The sequence below is a fragment of the Microcaecilia unicolor genome, chromosome 1, assembly GCF_901765095.1.
Source record: "Microcaecilia unicolor chromosome 1, aMicUni1.1, whole genome shotgun sequence".
NCBI classification, from domain to species: Eukaryota; Metazoa; Chordata; class Amphibia; order Gymnophiona; family Siphonopidae; genus Microcaecilia; species Microcaecilia unicolor.
Genome location: NC_044031.1, coordinates 179,083,406 through 179,102,563, shown reverse-complemented (window position 1 = coordinate 179,102,563; position 19,158 = coordinate 179,083,406). Strand labels below are relative to the sequence as shown.

The window sequence follows — 19,158 nt, the reverse complement described above, 5'->3', positions numbered from 1 at the left end:
TCTTCCCATAAAGAAAATGGTAAAGGAATTAAGTCAGGATCTGGATAATATTTCAGTCATTCCTGAGAGATTTCAGAATCTGAATGAGAAAATATTGATACTATTTGATCTTGATATGAATGAATTTCTCTGTGTGCAGTGGCATTGCATGCATTTACATTGTGCCTTTTTTTTTGATACTGGACTAATGGAAAATCTTTACAGTAGCTTTTATATAGAGAGTGTGTTGCTCTGGTAGAGGCAGCTAAACTAATAGAGACAACTCACTGAATACTGCAACCAGGATTCTAGCAGTGGTTGAAATGAAGATAGTTGCACAGCAGAAGACAATTTGTAAATCTGCACTTTGATTAAATATCAAGACAATTAGCATTGGTTCAGTGCTGGATAGATCTAGAACAGAGCTGCCATGAGCTGGATTAGGAAGTTGGAAACTCAGGCCACTGGTATGGTCTTGTTTAGAAATGTACCTTTGGTGGGTGGGGGGAGGAGCCTGTTCAGGAAAGGAGGGAACCATTAATTATACAGCTCCCTCTCCTTTAAGATGTCATCTGGGAGCATTGAGTCACATGTGGAATTTATTGCTGGAAGATATGGTCAAAGCAAGTATCATAGACTGCACAAAAAAAAGGTTTAGAAAACATCTGACAGGAAAATGTCATAACCCATTATTTGCCATTGAGCATGGAAAATCCACTGCTTATTTCTGAGTATAAACAAAAAGAAATGGATCTGCTTTTTGGGATCCTGTCATGTGCTTGTGAACTGGATTGAATTTAGCTCGTGCCTCATTCAGTAGTAGCTGAAAGTAAATTACAATGAGGTACAGTAGCTATTTTCCTGTCCCAAGAGGGCTTACAATCTAAGCTTGTATCAAAATAAATGGAGGGTTTAATGGTTTGCCCACAATCACTATGAGTGGCAGAGATATCTGAACCCTGGCTTCTCTGGTTATCAGCCCACTGTCCTAATCATTGGGCTACTCCTCCACACTTCTTATATTTGAAAGTAACTCACCTTGAGCTACAACTGTAAAGAGGCATGAGAAAAATCCAAAATCTCTTCCTTTCTTGAGTTACCTAGAAAAAGTTTGTGTAGAGAACATCAACAAAGAGGTACAAGTTGAGGCATGAGTTACTCATCTATAAAGAAAAGGGGAAGGGAAATGGAACTTGATATACCACCTTTCTGTGGTTTTTGCAACTACATTCAAAGCAGTTGAGAGAGGAGATATGCTAATCTTTTTAATTATTATTATTTACTATGGAAATGAAATTACAAAGTAAGGAGTTTTAATATGAAGCTCAAGGAAGTAGACTAAGCAACAACCTCAGGTCCCCCCCACCCACCCCCAATATGGGGTGGAAAATTAGAATTATCTGGTAGAATTTAAAATGGTAACAGATTTTTAAACAGAAACAAATCTAGGTTAAACACAGGAGATCCTTATTTGCAGAAAAGTGAAGAGACAGAGGAAACATAAAATTGCAGGTGGGTCTGTCTGGCAGGCTGGAAGTACAAAAATTGGAAAAGTGGTTGTAAATGAAGGGATCTGCAGTAAAGTCTATCCGGCAGGCTTTACTAGTAAACTTAATTAGCAACTTGCTCTTAGGAAGCTTTAATTATAATAAAAAATAAAAGCTTGTGGGGGTTAGTTTTGAGGGTAGAGACATTTTAGTGCAGGTCAGGCAGTTGTGGGGAGGAGGTTGTTTTAGTTGGTGGAGACATTTTTGGTGCAGGTGGGGCAGGTTCAGAGTGGTAGTTCTGGAGTGGTGGAATAGCCTAATGGTAAAAGCAGTGGGATGAGAGCCAGGTTCAAATCCTACTGTCGTTCCTTCTGATCTTGGGCAAGCACTTAACCCTCCATTGCCTCAGGTACAAATGAGTCCACTAGGAAAAGAAAATACATACATGAATGTAGCTCATCTATGAAAAAGGCATGGGCTAAATGCATAAATATCTTGATATCTTGGATGGGGTGATCTGGGAGCGCAAAGAACAAGAGAGAGGTAAGTTGAAAGAAGTGAGTTCCTAACTTCTGTGTCTCACTGCAAGTACGTTTCTATGCTACAGAAGCTGGCACTATCATTTTGGTGGGGAGGAAGGGGTCTTATTTCGCTGTAATCCAAAGTCTTATTTAGCCCATTTTCAAATTAGAGTTTTCTCTTTACTAATTTTTCTCACATGCTAGGTTTCATCTCATTCCATTCCATTTTCTGAGTTAATTTGCCCCCAGACACACAGACAAAAAAAACCCCCAACAACAACAAAAAAAACCCAGACATTTTTCTCCCCATTTGTTTAATTCTTTCCAGCTTCTTTTGAGTTGGAAAGAACTAAAAGGGTATTTGTATACTCAACTATTAGACAGGGTAGAGAATAGATGAAGAAGATAGCAAAAATCTTCCTGGATTAATACTGGCAGTCTCACTCTATTACAGGAAGCCGATACATTGTTAGCAGTATAAACAGGAATAACTCTGTTGAACAAATGGTCAGGTTGTTACTATACTTAATTCCTCTCATTGCTCATTATCACAATTTTAAAAATGCTAGCAGTGTATATCTCATTATATACTTTGAACTCAGACATGTGTCTGAAGTAAATACTGAGGCAGTGCAATGGTGCCATGTCATGCTGTCAATAAGTGGAATAATGAGCAAATGTAAGTTTCTGGATTTTAATTTGCACAATATTCTGACTTCATTATTATTATTAGCATTTGTATAGTGCTACCAGACTTTAGTAGGTATTACTGACATACCTTTAGGCCCCTATTTTGTCAATTCCACTAGAACTATGTTTCCAACCCTTTCCTGGAGATTCACTTAACCAGTCAAATTTTCAGGATTAGTATAAAGAATATGCATAATATAGATTTGCATATAACAGATGTCTAATGTGTGCAAATCGATCTCAGTCATATTTATTATGGCTATCCTGAAATGTTGACTGACTTGGTGTGTCAAGGAGAGGTCTTGGAAACACTGCTTTAAGAAACATTTTAATTTACTGTGCTCAGAAGAAAAAATTAATATTCTAAAATCCTAAATGCCATCAGGTAGATGGCTGTAATTGATACCTCATATAACATCTGGAACTTACAGAACATGATTTCAAGGGGAAATCATGCATTGTTTTTCTTTTATTTCCAGCTAACAGGTTTAAAGAAAGACTATTATAAATTGCCTTACAGTGACTATGAACAATATAGTAAGCAGGTCATTCATCAGTCTATGCACACACAATAGGCAGAGAATAGGATTCTATTTACTCAAACATTTTGCTCTATAAAGGGCAGATAATGAAAAAAAAAAGTAACAACTGTCATGAAAACAGATATTCAGTGAATAGTTGGCAGAGCACCCATCTCTTACCCAAGGTATTTGTCATCCCCAAAATAAAGATTTTTGAATTTCACAGATGCTGTATTAACACCATCTGCTCAACACAGAGACATGCCAAAAAATACCTATTCACACAACAACCATATGCGCTGTACTGTATATTCACTATTAAAAGTCTCTCAGACTAGAATTGATTCATACCTGCCTAAGGCTGGTGTTTCTCTGAACTGGAGTGTAGTTATAGCAGAGTAGCAATTATAATACTCTATGGGAGCCATTGTGACTAGAAAAAAAAACTCAGAAACCTACATAAAAATAGGAAAACTACCTTCAGGCAATATAGGAGAAAACTTTTCATTATGATTGATGGTGATTACATTTTTCACTTTTTTGTGTTGATCACTGTTAATAACTGTATGTATGGTTTAGATATATTGGGAATATAAAAGACAGACTCTAAAGCAGAGCCTAATGGAATAAGCAAAAGAGCACAAGGAGTCTTCAAGAATAAGGGGCATCAAATCAGTGCTTTACTAAACATACCCGACATGGTCTGTGTTTCGGCAAAACCACCTGCATCAGGGGTATAGGCAAAAAACATTCATAGTTTGAATATTCGTGAACATACATTAATAAAATAGTAACATAAATATAACAATATATAAATAGATTGTACATTGTCAGCCAATAGTTGGAAACAGATATAAAATCATATGTCTGTTTGCTTTACATCTCATCTGAAGTGCAGCTCCTGCTCTGCCTGTCTGACTGATCTACCTGAAGAACACTCTGCCACCTGCTGGACATCTGGGGTCATCTTACACCCAGGTTGTATAGTTGCCATGTAATTGCTGTGTATTGCTATGAACTAGGATAACTAGCTATACTAGAAGCCAACCTTAGGGGTTTATGTGTGTTTGCTATGACCTGTTTTCACTAATAGGCGAGGGACCTCAGAACACAAAATGCTTTTTAGAATCTTCAATAATAACATCAATAGGACTCCACTTGTGACTAAAGTTTCAGAAATACAGCAACCTGCAGCAGAAGCATTAACTCGCTATTTTATTGACAAAGTGGAGAAATATTGACAAAGTGGAGAAAATAAGATAATCTCTTCATAGTGGCTCTTTCATTTCTAAGAAAGCTATAGAAAATCAAAGTGATAATATACCAACAGATAGGATTTGGTTAGCTTTTAATGAGATTTAAGAAACTTGAGATTGAAACTAAGCTAAAAGAATTAGCAAATAAGTCTTTTTTATTAGATTTATGTCCATTGTTTTTGTTGAAGAGTATTCCAAAAGAAATAGTATAGTATGTTGGATAACTTACTTTGTGAATACATTGTTTAGGGAGGGAAACTTTCCAGCTGATTTAGGAGACAGAGGGAGCTGATGTGACGGAAAAATTAATTCTTACCTGATAATTTTCTTTCCATTAGTCCCAACAGATCAATCCAAAGACTTGTGGGTTGTGTCCCTCTACCAGCAGGTGGAAATAGAGAGAACCTCCGAGGTGTGCTATATGTGGACCTGTGCAGCCAAGTAAACCTCAGTATGAACGATACCAAAGCAGTGGAATTGAAACAAATAGAAAACTCTCCTGACGTCAGACCAAATGCCCAACATACTTCCACCACTTCCAAATGTATTTATTTTTATTATTTAACCAAACAAAGGAACATTCACAACAATGAAACCCACAAAAAACTATCCAACTGAAATAAAATCGCAGACAGTAAATCTGGGGGGGGGGGGGGGGGGGGGGGGGGCTCTGGATTGATCTGTTGGGACTAATGGAAAGAAAATTATCTGGTAAGAATTAATTTTTCCTTCCATAGTGTCCACAGATCAATCCAGAGACTTGTGGGATGTACCCAAGCAGTCCTCAAGTAGGGTGGGACACCCCCAACCCCGCAGAAATCACCGACGAGCCAAACACCGCATCCTGCCGACCTGTCACATCCACCCGATAATAACGAGTGTACGTATGGACCAAAGCCCATGTAGTGACTCTGCAGATATCTTCCAGAGAAACCAAACAGGACTCTGCATAGGAGGAAGCCTTAGCTCACGTAGAATGAGCATGAATTTGTGCAGGGGCTTGCTTACCCAATGCCACGTAGGCCGAAGTGATGGCCTCCCACACCCAACGGGCTATGGTGGCCTTGGAAGCCATATGACCCTTCTTACTGCCTCAGGATGAAGAGATGGTCAGAAAGACGAAATTCATTCATCACCTCCAAATACCTGAGAAGAGCCCGTCTCACGTCGAGGCAGTGAGAAGCCCGGAATTGCTCGGGGTAATCTTCCCAGCGAAAAGTCGGCAAATGCAGAGACTGCCCGAAATGGAAACGAGAAACCACCTTGGGTAAAAACGAAGGAACTGTCGTAATCGATACCCCCGCCTCCGTAAAGCGCAGGAAGGGTTCTCTGCAAGAAAGAGCCTGCAACTCTGAAATTCTCCGAGCCAAAGTAATGGCTACTAAGAAAATCGCCTTCAAGGTAAGATCCTTAACCGTAATCCCCGATAAGTGTTTGAAAGGCGGACACTGAAGCGCTTTGAGAACTAGATTAAGGTTCCAGGATGGCAGAACTGGCACGTGCGGAGCACGCAACCGCGTTACGCTCCTCAAAAAACGAGTGGGAGGCGATCGACGCCCCCTGAAGCTGGCCTCTAAAACATGCCAGAGCTGCCACCTGCACCTTAAGAAAACTCACGAGAGTGATTTCTGTACACCCTCCTGAAGAAACGCGAGGATAACTGATACCGATACCGAAGCCACTGACAATACCGAACTCGCAGACCACGAATAGAAGGTACGCCACACCCTAGCATAAGCTATCGAGGTGGATCTTTTCTGAGCCTGAAGCATCGTAGCGATAACTGCATCCGGATACCCTTTCCTTCTCAACTTCGCCCTTTCAAGGGCCAGGCCTTAAGACCAAAGGGGGAGGGATCCTCCATCATGACTGGTCCCTGCAGCAAGAGACTGTCCTGCGCCTGGAGCCGGAGAGGACGATCGAACAAGAGCCTGACCATATCCGCGTACCAGGGACGCTTGGGCCAATCCGGGGCCTCCTGGATCACTCGACCGGGATGACTGGCAATGCGAGTCAGTAACCTGCCCATCATAGGCCACGGGGGAAAGGCATAGAGCAGGCATAGGTTGTAGAAGAGCATCAATGCCTTACGTGCCCAGTTCTCTTCCCCTGCTGAAGAAACGGGAAACCTTCGCATTGAATGCGGTGGCCATTAAGTCCATCACCGGAATCCCCCAATGGGCAGCTATCTGATCAAAGGCCAGAGGGGAGAGTGTCCACTTCCCCGGCTCCAGCTGGTGGCGACTGAGAAAGTCTGCTTGCACATTCTGTGAGCCCGCTATACTTATTTGTTACATTTATACCCCACATTTCCCCACCTATTTGCAGGCTCAATGTGGCTTACAAAGTACCGTAAAGGCATTTGCCATTTTGCTTGATAACAAATACAAGATTGTGTTGTGGTCAAGTTAGGTAGAAGTGAATCTGGCGTCATAAGGTCAAGGGGAAAGAGGATAGTAAATTGTCCAGTATGATCATTGAGCTGCCATCAAGAGAGAGAGATGAGTCTCTGCCCAATGACAGATCACTTGCGCGCTAGTGGTGCACTCCTGGTGCCTCACTGATGGTTCACCCGGGCAACCACCGTCGCATTGTCCGAGAGAACTCGAAGTGGGCAACCATGGAGAAGAGACAGAAACTCCCAAAGAGCCAGATGAATCGCCCGCTACTCCAAGCGGTTGATGGACCAAGACGCCTCTGTCGAGGTCAAAATGCCCTGGGCCGTCTGCTGGAGGCAATGAGCCCCCCAACCAGACAGCGACACATCCGTGGTCATGATCTTCCATTCCAGGGTTTGCAGAGGAATGCCCGACACCAGATACTTTTGAATGAACCATCAGTGCATGATTTATTTAATTATTTGTTACATTAGTCTTTTCCACTTAGTTTTAAAAACTTTGTACCACAGCATTAACAGATAGAATCTAACAGGCACTGCAGGATCTAGTTTAGTATTAAGGGGGAATAAAAAGAGAGAGAGAGAGAGAGAGAGAGAGAGAGAGAGAGAGAGAGAGAGAGAGAGAGAGAGAGGCAAGCATCATTAACTAGTTGCCACAGTGTACAAACCCTTTTCCCATAGTTTTAAACTGAAACCTTTTCTAGAGGTAGAAACTAAACAGCCAAAAACTCTTGTTCTAAAAGGCAGTTATTTTCTGTTCCTTGGCTGCTGGAGAGGTAGCTCATCCAGCGACCTCAAGTAAGTGTTAATTAAGGTGTGGGAAGTAGAATACTTGCATAGGTTGCTGAGTCAGCTTCAAAGAGCCTGTTTAAAAGAGGCCCCTTAGATTCAAAACTATATAAAGAGGAAAGGTCCCACTGAACTTTCTTTCTGAGATGTTCCGAGAGAAGAGAACATTTCTCTGGTAAGTGAACGCTATTTTGCTTTGTGCTTTGGGAACTTAAAGATTGGGGTTTAAAGGAGGAATTGTAGGTTAGTGTTAGGTAAAATAAAAATATAAAAAGCAAATTTTATCAACTAATCTCCATAGTCTTTTCCACTTAGGTTTAAAAAATTTGTACCACAGCATTAACAGATAGAATCTAACAGGCACTGCAGGATCTGAAAGCTTCTTCAGGAGATAACCGGCAACGTGTGTGCCGTTTCAATATATTCTTTCCATCCATGTGTCTTGTTTGCAGACTTGGTGATTACTACTGATAGGTCTAATTTAAACATGGCACCTAACTTATTTTTCTCAAATAAAATAAGTTAGGCACCAATGAGTCTGCAATCAGGACAAGTGGATTGGAAAGAATATATTGAAATGGCACATAGATAGCTGGTTATCTCCCAAAGAAGCTTTCAGTGAAACAGAGGCGCTCTGTTGGGATAAATGCTGGGAAACATTTTTGAATTAAGATAAGTGCCCGTATATTTTCTCCAGCACAATATCTAATGTCCTTTCAGCTGAAAGCTTTACACATAAAAAAAATCATTTCTAGAACAGAATTTATAAGAATCAAGATGAAAAAAATCACAATTGGAGGTTTTTAAGACTGGTGAAGAAGTTCTCGCAGCAGTTCTGTGAAAACAATTCACAAGAAAGAGCCGAACACCTGAGGTATTTTCCTCCTTAATCACATGACTTAAAGAAGCAATATAAATATGCTTGCCTTCTCATACATTTAGAATTAACAATTAAATTAGGAAGTACTTCACATTACAGTGCTAGTTTTAACACCGGATGGTACATAGACCCCCTTCACCTTTGTTCTCACCCGCTTTGATTGCAGGTTCCCAAACCTATCCCAGGGGACACTAGCTTATTTTCGAAAGGGAAGGATGCCCATTTTTTGACACAAATTGGGAGATGGGGGCATCCTTCTCCCAAGGTCGCCCAAATCGGCATAATCGAAAGCTGATTTTTTGCGTCCTCAACTGCTTTCCGTCGCAGGGATGACCAAAGTTCACGGGGGTGTGTCAGCAGTGTACCGAATGCGGGACAGGGGCGTGGTTAAGAGATGGGCATCCTCGGCCGATAATGGAAAAAAGAAGGGCGTCCCGCACGAGCATTTGGTCGACTTTACTTGGTCCCTTTTTTTTCACAACCAAGCCTCGAAAAGGTGCCTGGACTGACCAGATGACCACTGGAAGGAATTGGGGATGACATCCCCTTACTCCCCCAGTGGTCACCAACCCCCTCCCACCCTAAAAACAAATTAAAAAACATTTTTTCCAGCCTCTATGTCAGCCTCAAATGTCATACCCAGCTCCATCACAGCAGTATGCAGGTCCCTGGAGCAGTTTTTAGTGGGTGCAGTGCACTTCAGGCAGGTGGACCCAGGCCCCCCCCCCCCCACCTGTTACACTTGTGGTGGTAAATGTGAGCCCTCCAAAACCCACCCGAAACCCACTGTACCCACATGTAGGTGCCCTCCTTCATCCCTAAGGGCTATGGTAGTGGTGTACAGTTGTGGGGAGTTGGTTTTAGGGGGGGGGGCTCAGCACCCAAGGTAAGGGAGCTATGTACCTGGGAGCAATTTCTGAAGTCCACTGCAGTGCCCCCTAGGGTGCTGGTTGGTGTCCTGTCATGTGAGGAGGACCAGTGCACTATGAATGCTGGCTCCTCCCACGACCAAAGGGCTTGGGATTTGGTTGTTTTTGAGATGGGCGTCCTAGGTTTCCATTATGGCCGAAAACCAGGGACGACCATCTCTAAGGATGACCACCTCTAAGGTCGACCTAAATGTTGAGATTTGGGTATCCCCGACCATATTATCAAAACAAAAGATGGACGCCCATCTTGTTTCGATAATATGGGTTTCCTTGCCCCTTTGCGGGGACATCCTCAGAGATGGACGCCCTTAGAGATGGGCATCCCCGTTCGAAAATGCCCCTCCATGCCAGTTAAGTTTTCAAGATTTCCACAATGTATATACATGTAATGGAGACACTGTATGAACATTTATCTCCTGAACATTCATTGCGGATACCCTGAAAACTAATTGGCTAAGGATTCCCCAAGTAAGATTTGGGAACCTCTTTGTTAGGGCATGATTTTAATTTTGCTTCCACTCCTGAGTTGCCTGATGTTTTACTCTTCTGATACCTATATATTATTTAGAATTTACAAAATACTATACCTATCTCTGCATTTTTGAATAAAAATAGTATAAGAAGGTATACTATGATATATGTTTCCTCATTTGCTGCTGTCATCGTATATCTATAAATAATAATTTATAAAATTAAATGAAGGCAAAATGTGAAGATGGAATTAACTTGTTTTTTTTGGCCCATAATGATTTGAGAAAGACACAGGGTTTTTTGTTCTTGTATAACCATAGAAGAGTCTTCAACTGAGTTTTTATCTGATTAAATGCCCTCAAAAATCAAATGGAAAGCAATTCAACTGTACAGGAGGGAATGTTAAACGAGGCTTGTATTTCTATATTACTTTGTTAAGGCTCTTATTTTAGAAGCCCTATTGATGATTTACACATGTAAATAAGGCATTTATACATCTATATCAAATAAATATTGAAACATCAATTTTATGAAGCTGGGAATTACATACCCAAATCTATATTATGTGATATGGCAAGGGGGCATGGTTTGGAAGACTCTAGGGTGCAACAAAAAACTACATGTGTATTTCCCATTTCAGAAGAGGAATGCATGTTTATGACTACAGAGATCAACACTGAGATTTAAAGCTGCTCCCAGGTAAGAATAGGTTTTGTAAAGTTGCTCGATTTGGACAGCACTGGACAGAAGGGACTGAGGGAGGTCTCTCTTTAAATCCCTCAATGTTTTTATCTCTCAAACATACTAGTATAGAGACACTGTGGCTTCAGTATTTCATTAGGGATATTTAGATGTGTAGTTTTCCAAAATGACAGACATACCCATCTAAGTATCAACAAGTACACACTTATGTTCTAAAATACCAGTTTGAATGTGCTGACACTTAGATGTGCTTGTCGATGTTTTAGATGTTGATGTATGTAAAATGAGTTGCTGCTGCTGCTGCTGCACATAACCGGTACATACACATGGGTCCCTGTTTACAAAAGTGTGATAGTGTTTTTAGTGCATGACAACCGTTTAGATGCCCATAGTATGCACTGAAAACACTAGTGCACCTTTGTAAACAGAGCCCTTGAATTCTTGCATGTATTTTAGAAAGGCTCTACATCAGTAGATCTTTTTTTTTTTTTTTAATACTGCAGGAATTCTCCATGTCCAGACCTGGATGTCTCAGTTCTGATTTCTATGTTCTTTCTAAAATGGGGCTGCAATGCACACCAATAAAAAACAATATATTTGAGTGCAAAATCAGGTGACATTCTTTTAAGTCTAAAAGGATTCAGTTAAAGAAAACAACTCACCATTCTTCTTATAAAACAAGATTTCTCCTTTGAATTCACTCTTGTCCTCCAGTGCCATTTCTATTTCAAGTGTCATCTGTTCATTTGTTTCAGCACCACATAAAAATTTACAGCTGCAGCTCTTTTGCATGACTTCAGTTCGGGCAAATCCAGCAAGCTCGCAGAAGCCATCAGAACAATAAACTATGGGAAATCCCTTAGCCACCTGAGCATTTGCAAGGATGAAGTTACTGTCTGTTGAGGAACACAGAAGCAAAATATAAATCATTCTGTGTGGAAAACTAAAATGATTATAATAATACCTAAAACACATCATTAATGGAGAAATCAATATAAACATCCTGTAATTAACAGTAGCATACAAGCTAAAAGGGTCACAATAACTACAGAAATATAGCTGGTATTACCAAAATTATGTGGATAAAGGGCCAAATTCAGTAAATGGTGCCCAAATATGGACACCAAAAAAAATCTGCACCCAGTGCAGGGATGAGTGCTCTTTATAGAATAATACTGCTCACTAAATTTGACACCAAAATTTGGGCACTAGGATGTACACCAACTGAAACCAAGTGTAAATTCTGGCATTCAAGATGGGCGTGCATGCATGGTATTCTATAATACTGCACACAATTTTCCAGAATGCTCCTGACCCATCCATACTCCTCCCATGTGAATACCCTCTTTGCAGTTGCATATGGATACACTTAGGCACTATCCCATAACTGGGCACACATTTGTGCCCTGTTATAGGATAGAAGTGTATTTCCGCTCTGATCTGCATTTCAGCCCCTTGCATCCATAAGAATGTGTTTTATGCTGAAAGTTGTGCACGGTATTAGTGCCTAACTTTGGGTGCCATTTTAAAAATCCCCAGCAAATATATGATACCAGGTTACCAGCTTACCAGGTTGAAGGGTATGAAATAAAGCTTAACATCAAGCCAGAACTTACATGGGCAGAACCCCCCCCCCCCCCCCCCACACACACACACACTCAGAGCTTCAAGTATGATATTTATTAGACTCTTGGTCTTCACTCTCATTCCTCAAGAGTCATCAACAGAGACTGCCCCTCACCTGTGCCGGCAGTGGCAATTTCTGGAGCAGGGAGCCCATTTGCATTGATCACTTGGAGAGAAGCGACCTCTGCAGTGCCCTCGTGTGTGCTCTGGCCCACGGCACCGCCTCTATTGTACCGGCCACGGACCCCAGTATCTGAAGGTAGTCCCTCGCATACGGGGACACCAAGCGCAGAAATTGAAGGATCAGGGACTGGAGCTTTAGAATTTGAGCTTTTGTCAGAAACACTCGACCTCTTTGAGTGTCGAAACAGGCTCCCAGATAGTCCAGGGACTGAGATGGCTGAAGATGACTCTTTTTCAAGTTGACCACCCATCCCAAAAACTGCAAGAACTGAACCACCGGTCCGTGACCTGGAGGCTCTCTTGGTATGATTTTACCCTGATGAGCCAGTCGTCGAGATAAGGGTGAACCAGAATTCCTTCTCTCCTGAGAGCCGCAGCTATGGCCACCATTACTTTGGTGAAAGTGCGAGGGGCCGTGGCTAGACTGAATGGCAATGCTCAAAACTGATAATGCCTGCCCAGGATTGCAAAACTCAGAAAACGCTGATGAAGTGGACGAATAGGAACATGAAGATTGGCCTCGGTAAGATCGAGGGCCGTTAGAAATTCCCCTGTCCTGACCGCCACAATAACTGAGTGAACAGTATCCATGTGAAAGGGGGAGACCTTGAGAGACCTGTTGACAGTCTTGAGATCCAGCATCGGTCTGAAAGAACCCTCCTTTTTGGGAACTACAAAGTAGATTAAGTAGCAACCCTGCTTGAGTTCCTCTGCGGGAACCGGGCAGATCACCTGTAGGTGGATAAGGTGCTCTAGAGTGCTTCTGACAATGAGTTCTTTTCCCCGAGAACGACAAGGAGACTCCAAGAAAGCATCGGAAAGGGGCCGCGCAAATTCTAAGGCATACCATTCTCGAATAACCTCCAGAACTCAAATCTCTTCTCTACTGCTATGTCAACCAAGTCCGTTAATGAGGCTGTATCTTCCTATAATACTATTCTGTCATCTGCTCTGGACACTCTCGCTCCTCCCATGTCTCGTCCTGTTAAACGTACCAAACCTCAACCTTGGCTGACCCCTACAATCTGTCACCTATGCTCTTGTGCCCGCTCTGCTGAACGCCTTTGGCTTAAATCTCGTGCCTATGCTGACTTCATACACTCCAAGTTCTTGCTGACCTCCTTCCAGTCTGCTCTCCAACTTGCCAAGCAGGACTACTACATCCAATTGACTAACTCTATTGGTTCAAACCCTAAATGTCTCTTTGTCATGCTTAACTCTCTCCTCAAAATGCCTACTCCTCCAACTACCCCTTCACTTTCTCCCCAGACTTTGGCTGACTACTTTCACGATAAGGTTCACAAGATAAAACTTGAATTCACAACCAGCTCTCCTCCACCCCTTCTTCCCTTAGTCCACTCTCCCAACCCTCTTACCCCTACCTCCTTTTCTTCCTTTTTCGAAATCACTGAAAGTTTGAAGTAAAGTTTCTTCTTCAATCCTCAAAACTAACCACCTGCTCCTCTGACCCTATTCCCACTCACCTACTCAACACTATCTCTTCTGCTGTCACCCCTTTCATCTGTCATATCCTCAATCTGTCACTTTCCACTGCGACTGTCCCTGATGCCTTTAAGCATGCCGTAGTCACCCCACTCTTCAAAAACCCTTCTCTAGATCCTACCTCTCCTTCCAACTATTAACCCATCTCCCTCCTTTCTTTCTTATCCAAGTTACTAGAACGTGCTGTCCACCGTCGCTGCCTCTACTTTCTTTCTTCTCAACCTATTCTTGATCCACTCCAATCTGGCTTTCGTCCCCTTCATTCAACTGAAACAGCACTTACTAAAGTCTCCAATGATCTATTCCTGGCTAAATCCAAAGGGCTCTATTCTATCCTCCTCCTTCTCGATCTTTCTGCTGCCTTTGATACTGTTGATCACAACCTACACCTTGACACGCTGTCCTCACTTGGATTTCGGAATTCTGCTCTCTCCTGGTTCTCTTCTTATCTCTCACAGCGTACTTTTAGTGTATACTCTGGTGGTTCCTCCTCTTCCTCTATCCCGCTGTCAGTGGGTGTACCTCAAGGATCTGTTCTAGGACCTCTCCTTTTCTCCATGTATACTTCCTCCCTTGGTGCTTTGATCTCATCACACGGCTTTCAGTATCACCTTTACGTTGATGACTCCCAGATCTACCTCTCCACACTAGTAATCTTGGCAGAAATCCAGTCCAAGGTATCTGCCTGCCTCTCTGACATTGCTACCTGGATGTTTCACTGCCACCTGAAACTCAATATGACCAAAACTGAACTCCTTATCTTCCCTCCTAGACCAACTTCTCCCCTTCCCCCATTCTCTATTTCTGTCGACAACATGCTTATTCTTCCTGTCTCCTCTGCTCACAACCTTGGGGTCATCTTCGACTTATTTCTTCCTTTACAACATCGCCAGAATTCGCCCTTTCCTTTCTGAACACGCTATCAGAACCCTCATCCAAACTCTCATCACCTCTCGCTTAGACTACTGCAACTTGCTTTTCTCAGGTCTTCCACTCAGCCATCTCTCTCCTCTTCAATCTGTTCAAAACTCTGCCGCACGACTAATATTTCGCCAAAGTCATTATGCCCATATCAGCCCTCTCCTGAAATCACTTCACTGGCTCCCTATCCATTTCCATATACAATTCAAGCTCCTCTTGTTGACCTATAAGTGCATTCACTCTGCAGCCCCTCACTACCTCTCCACCCTCATCTCTCCCTACACTCCTTCCCTAGAACTCCGTTCACTAGGGAAATCTCTCCTAATTGCACCCTTCTCCTCCATCACTAACTCCAGACTCTGCTCCTTCTATCTCACCACACCTTATGCCTGGAATAGGCTTCCTGAGCCATTACGTCTAGCTCCATCCCTGGCTGCCTTCAAATCCGGGCTAAAGGCCTACCTGTTTGATGCTGCTTTCAACTCCTGACTTGTAACTTTTATCTTATCCTTATGTGTCCTTCTGTCTGTCCTTTCCTTCTCCTTTTTGGTCCTGTCTGTTTGTCCTGATTTAGATTGTAAGCTCTTTTGAGCAGGGACTGTCTTCTTCATGTTCAATTGTAAAGCGCTGTATATGACTGGTAGCGCTATAGAAGTGATTTATAGTAGTAGTAGAACCCACTGGTCTGAGATAATCTGGACCCACCTCCGGTAAAACTGCATTAAACGCGCTCCAACTGGAACCAGAGGCTGGGCCCAGGCACCTTCATTGTGAAGGACGAGCAGGAGACTGGAAGGAGGCTCCTGAGCATAGGAGCCAACTTTTCAAAATGATTGGGGGTGCTGAATTTTTTTTAAACAGGCAGTGCATTCTCTCCCCCCCCCCACCTTAAAATCCTGTCTGCTGCAGTTTTCACCTGGGCAGTGGCAGCGCCACTCATAGGCTGCCTGCAACCTGCACCATGACTTCTTCCCTGTACAGTCCCACCCCTCAGTCCCCCTGTACTATGCAAATATAAAGAGATGCAAATTTCAAAAACTGACATATTTCAATCACTATACTATAGGTTAACAAATACAAATAAAACAAAAAATGGAAAATATAATAATATCATTTTTATTGGACTAAACACATTTTTCAATTAGCTTTCAAAGGCCAAAACCTCTTTCCTCAGGTCAGGACAGTATACTGCTGTTATAGTATTCTGTTCTGACACGAGATAGGAGGGATTGGTCTCCAAACATTAGTCAAACATGTATTAAAATTAGTCCAATAAAGATATCACCTTACTTCCATTTTCTGCATTTATTAACACAGCTACCACACTAATTTATCCTAAACTAAAAATAAAATTCATTTTTCCTACCTTTGTGGTCTGGCTGTTTACTGTTTCTAATTGTGTTGGTCCCAGTCTCTTGTTTCTTCTTTCCTCGATCTTAACTCCCCCTCCTTTCCATCCAGTGTCTACCCCCTCTCTCCCCTTTCCTTACAGCATCTGCCCCCTCTCTTCCCCCTTTCCATCCAGCATCTGCCCCCTCTCTCTCCCCTTTCCATCCAGCGTCTGCCCTCTCTCTTCCCTTTTCCATCCAGCATCTATTTTCTCCATCCATGTGTAGTTTTTCTCCTCTTTTCCCTTTCCCTTCTCTGTCAGTATGCATCTTCTTCCTCTTTCTTCACTCCCCTCCATCCATATGCATCTCCTTCCTCTCTCACTTCCCTCTCCTCCATCCATGTCCACCATTTTCCTCTCTCTCCACCCCGCCATCCATGTTCATCTCACTTCCTCTCTTCCCTCCCCTCCCTCCATGTCCAGTATTTCTCCTCTCTCCCCTCCATCCATGTGCTCTCCTTCCTCTGTTTTCCCTCTCCTCCATCCATGTCCAGCAACTCTCCCCTGCCCTCCTCCCATCCATATCCAGCAACTCTTCTCTCTCCCCTGCCCTCCCCTGCATCCATGTCCAGCAACTCTCCTCTCTCCCCTGCCCTCCCCTCCATCCATGTCCAGCAACTTTCCTCTCTCCCCTGCCCTCCCCTCCATCCATATCCAGCAACTCTCCTCTCTCCTCTGCCCTCCCCATCCATGTCCAGCAACTCTCCTCTCTCCCCTGCCATTCCCTGCATCCATGTCCAGCAACTCTCCTCTCTCCCCTGCCCTCCCCTCCATCCATGTCCAGCAACTCTCCTCTCTCCCCTGCTGCCCCCTCCATCCATGTCCAGCAACTCTCCTCTCTCTCCCCTGCCCTCCCCTCCATCCATGTCTATCAACTCTCATCTCTCCTCTCTCCTCCATCCATTCATGTCCAGCAACTGTCCTCTCTCCCCCCATCCATACCCAGCAATTCTCCTCTCTCCCCTGCCCTCCTCTCCATATCTAGTGATTTCTCCTCTCTCCCCTCCCTCCCATCCATGTCCAGCGATTCTCCTCTGCCCTCCCCTCCATGTCCAGTGATGCCCCAAACCCCCCTGCCCCCCGAGTTCCAATTCCAAAAGAGGCAGAGTAGAGCAGGCTCGCCTTCAGCCTTCCCCTTCTCTCTCAGCGTCTCGCCCTCATTTCCTGTTTCTGCAAGGGCGGCAGGAAAGCAAGGAGGGCTGTTGAGGGAGAAGAGGGCGGGTAGGTTGGGCTCGGCACATTGGAACCGGAACTTCGGATGACTGACGGCCGAGAAAATATTGGAGTTGCTCGAGCACCCACAGCATCCACGGAGTCGGCGCCTATGCTCCTAAGTCCCTGCCTCCTCTGCGAGACCCTCAAAAGGGCTGGTTCCTCTAGAAAAATCTGGAACGCTGAACCAGCATAATGTTACGAGGCTGAAAATGATGAAAATCTCGTCCCCGACCGAAAAACATACCGCGCTCTGCAGACTTAGGTCTATCCTCAGGAAGCCGTGGAACCTTAGGCTCCCCTAAACTGTGAACCAGCTTGTCTAATTCCTCGCCAAACAAGGAACCCTTGAAAGGAAATTTACTAAGCTTTGCCTTAGAAGCCGCATCTGCCAACCATCCTCTAAGCCAAAGGGAATGCCTAGCCGCTACACTCAACGCCATGGACTTGACCGAAGCGCGCAATGTCATACAAAGCGTCTGCCAGAAAGGCAGAACCCATTTCTAGCTTGGCCACCTCCGAATCTACAGAAGAGAAATCATCTGAAGCAGTGGCGTACCAAGGGAGGGGGGGCGGGGGGCGGTGGGGGCTGTCCGCCCCAGGTGCATGCTGCTGGGGGGTGCCGTGCGCCTGTTGGCCGAGTCCGCTCATTCCCTCCCTGCTGCTCCCTCTGCGCGGAACAGGTTACTTCCTGTTCCAGGGCAGAGGGACCAGCAGGGAACGAGCGGACTCGGAGCCGACAGGCGCGTGGCACCCCTCCCAGCAGGTAAAAATGCACCCGGGGGGGGGGGGTGTAATTTCGCCAGGGGGGGCCGCGCTGCACCCGGGGGGGGCGCATCGGCGATCCGCCCCGGGTGTCAGCCAGCCTAGGAACGCCACTGGTCTGAAGACCTAACACCCTTTCTGACCACCGAAAACAAGCCCTGGCTACCAAGGACCCGCAGATAGCTGCCTGTACGACCTGAGCCGACACATCAAAACTACTCTTTAAAAGGAATTCCATCCAGCGGTCTTGAACACCCTTGAGAGCGGTGCACCCATCTACAGGTACTGTATTCCGCTTAGTAACCACAGAAACCACTGCGTCCAATACAGGGGGCTTTAAGAGAAACTTGTCTACCTCAGGAACTGGATAAAGATGCAACATAGCCTTAGTAGGCCGGAAAACAGAATCAGGGACATCCCACTGAGCCTGAATGACCTCCCTGATATCTTGATGCATAGGGAACGTCTTACCTGGATTACGGACCCCTTTAATAAGAAGATCCACCTTACGGGACGGAGAAGCCGAAGACTCCTCCTCCTCAAAATGGATAGTGGAGGAAACCAAGGCAATCAGCTCCTGCAAGTCCTCCTTATGAAAAATCCTCAGTACTGAAGAGTCCTCCCCAGGAATGAAGGGCTCCTCTTCTGCATCCCCCAGGACAGAACCCTTGTCCTCAATATCAGCCTGAGAAAAGGGATGTTCCCCTAGGGAAGGCAAATCCAGATCCTGATCCATATCAGGAACCTCTACCATATCCCCAGACTCTCTGGGCCACTTGGCAGACCCCATCTGCTCCTCAGAAAATTTTTTTCCCTGAAGACACCAGGGGAGGGTGAGATTGCTGCAGTAAAAACGCTTTGTACTTTTGAAGGACGAATTCTGGAGGGAAGCCCCCCACAGTGCCTGAGGAAGAAGAGGAAACCTGCTCTGAAAC

The 19,158-nt window shown here is 44.2% G+C and overlaps 1 protein-coding gene across 1 annotated transcript in view; it reads right to left on the bottom strand.

The window, feature by feature from the left end:
• The window catches only part of KCNH8 (potassium voltage-gated channel subfamily H member 8), a 588,306-nt gene that overhangs the window by 440,671 nt on the left and 128,477 nt on the right, over positions 1-19,158 (bottom strand). Inside the window, exon 2 of the mRNA XM_030202709.1 lies at positions 11,286-11,519. Coding sequence (XP_030058569.1) covers positions 11,286-11,519 — 234 coding nt within the window. The remainder of the gene's footprint in view (positions 1-11,285; positions 11,520-19,158) is intronic.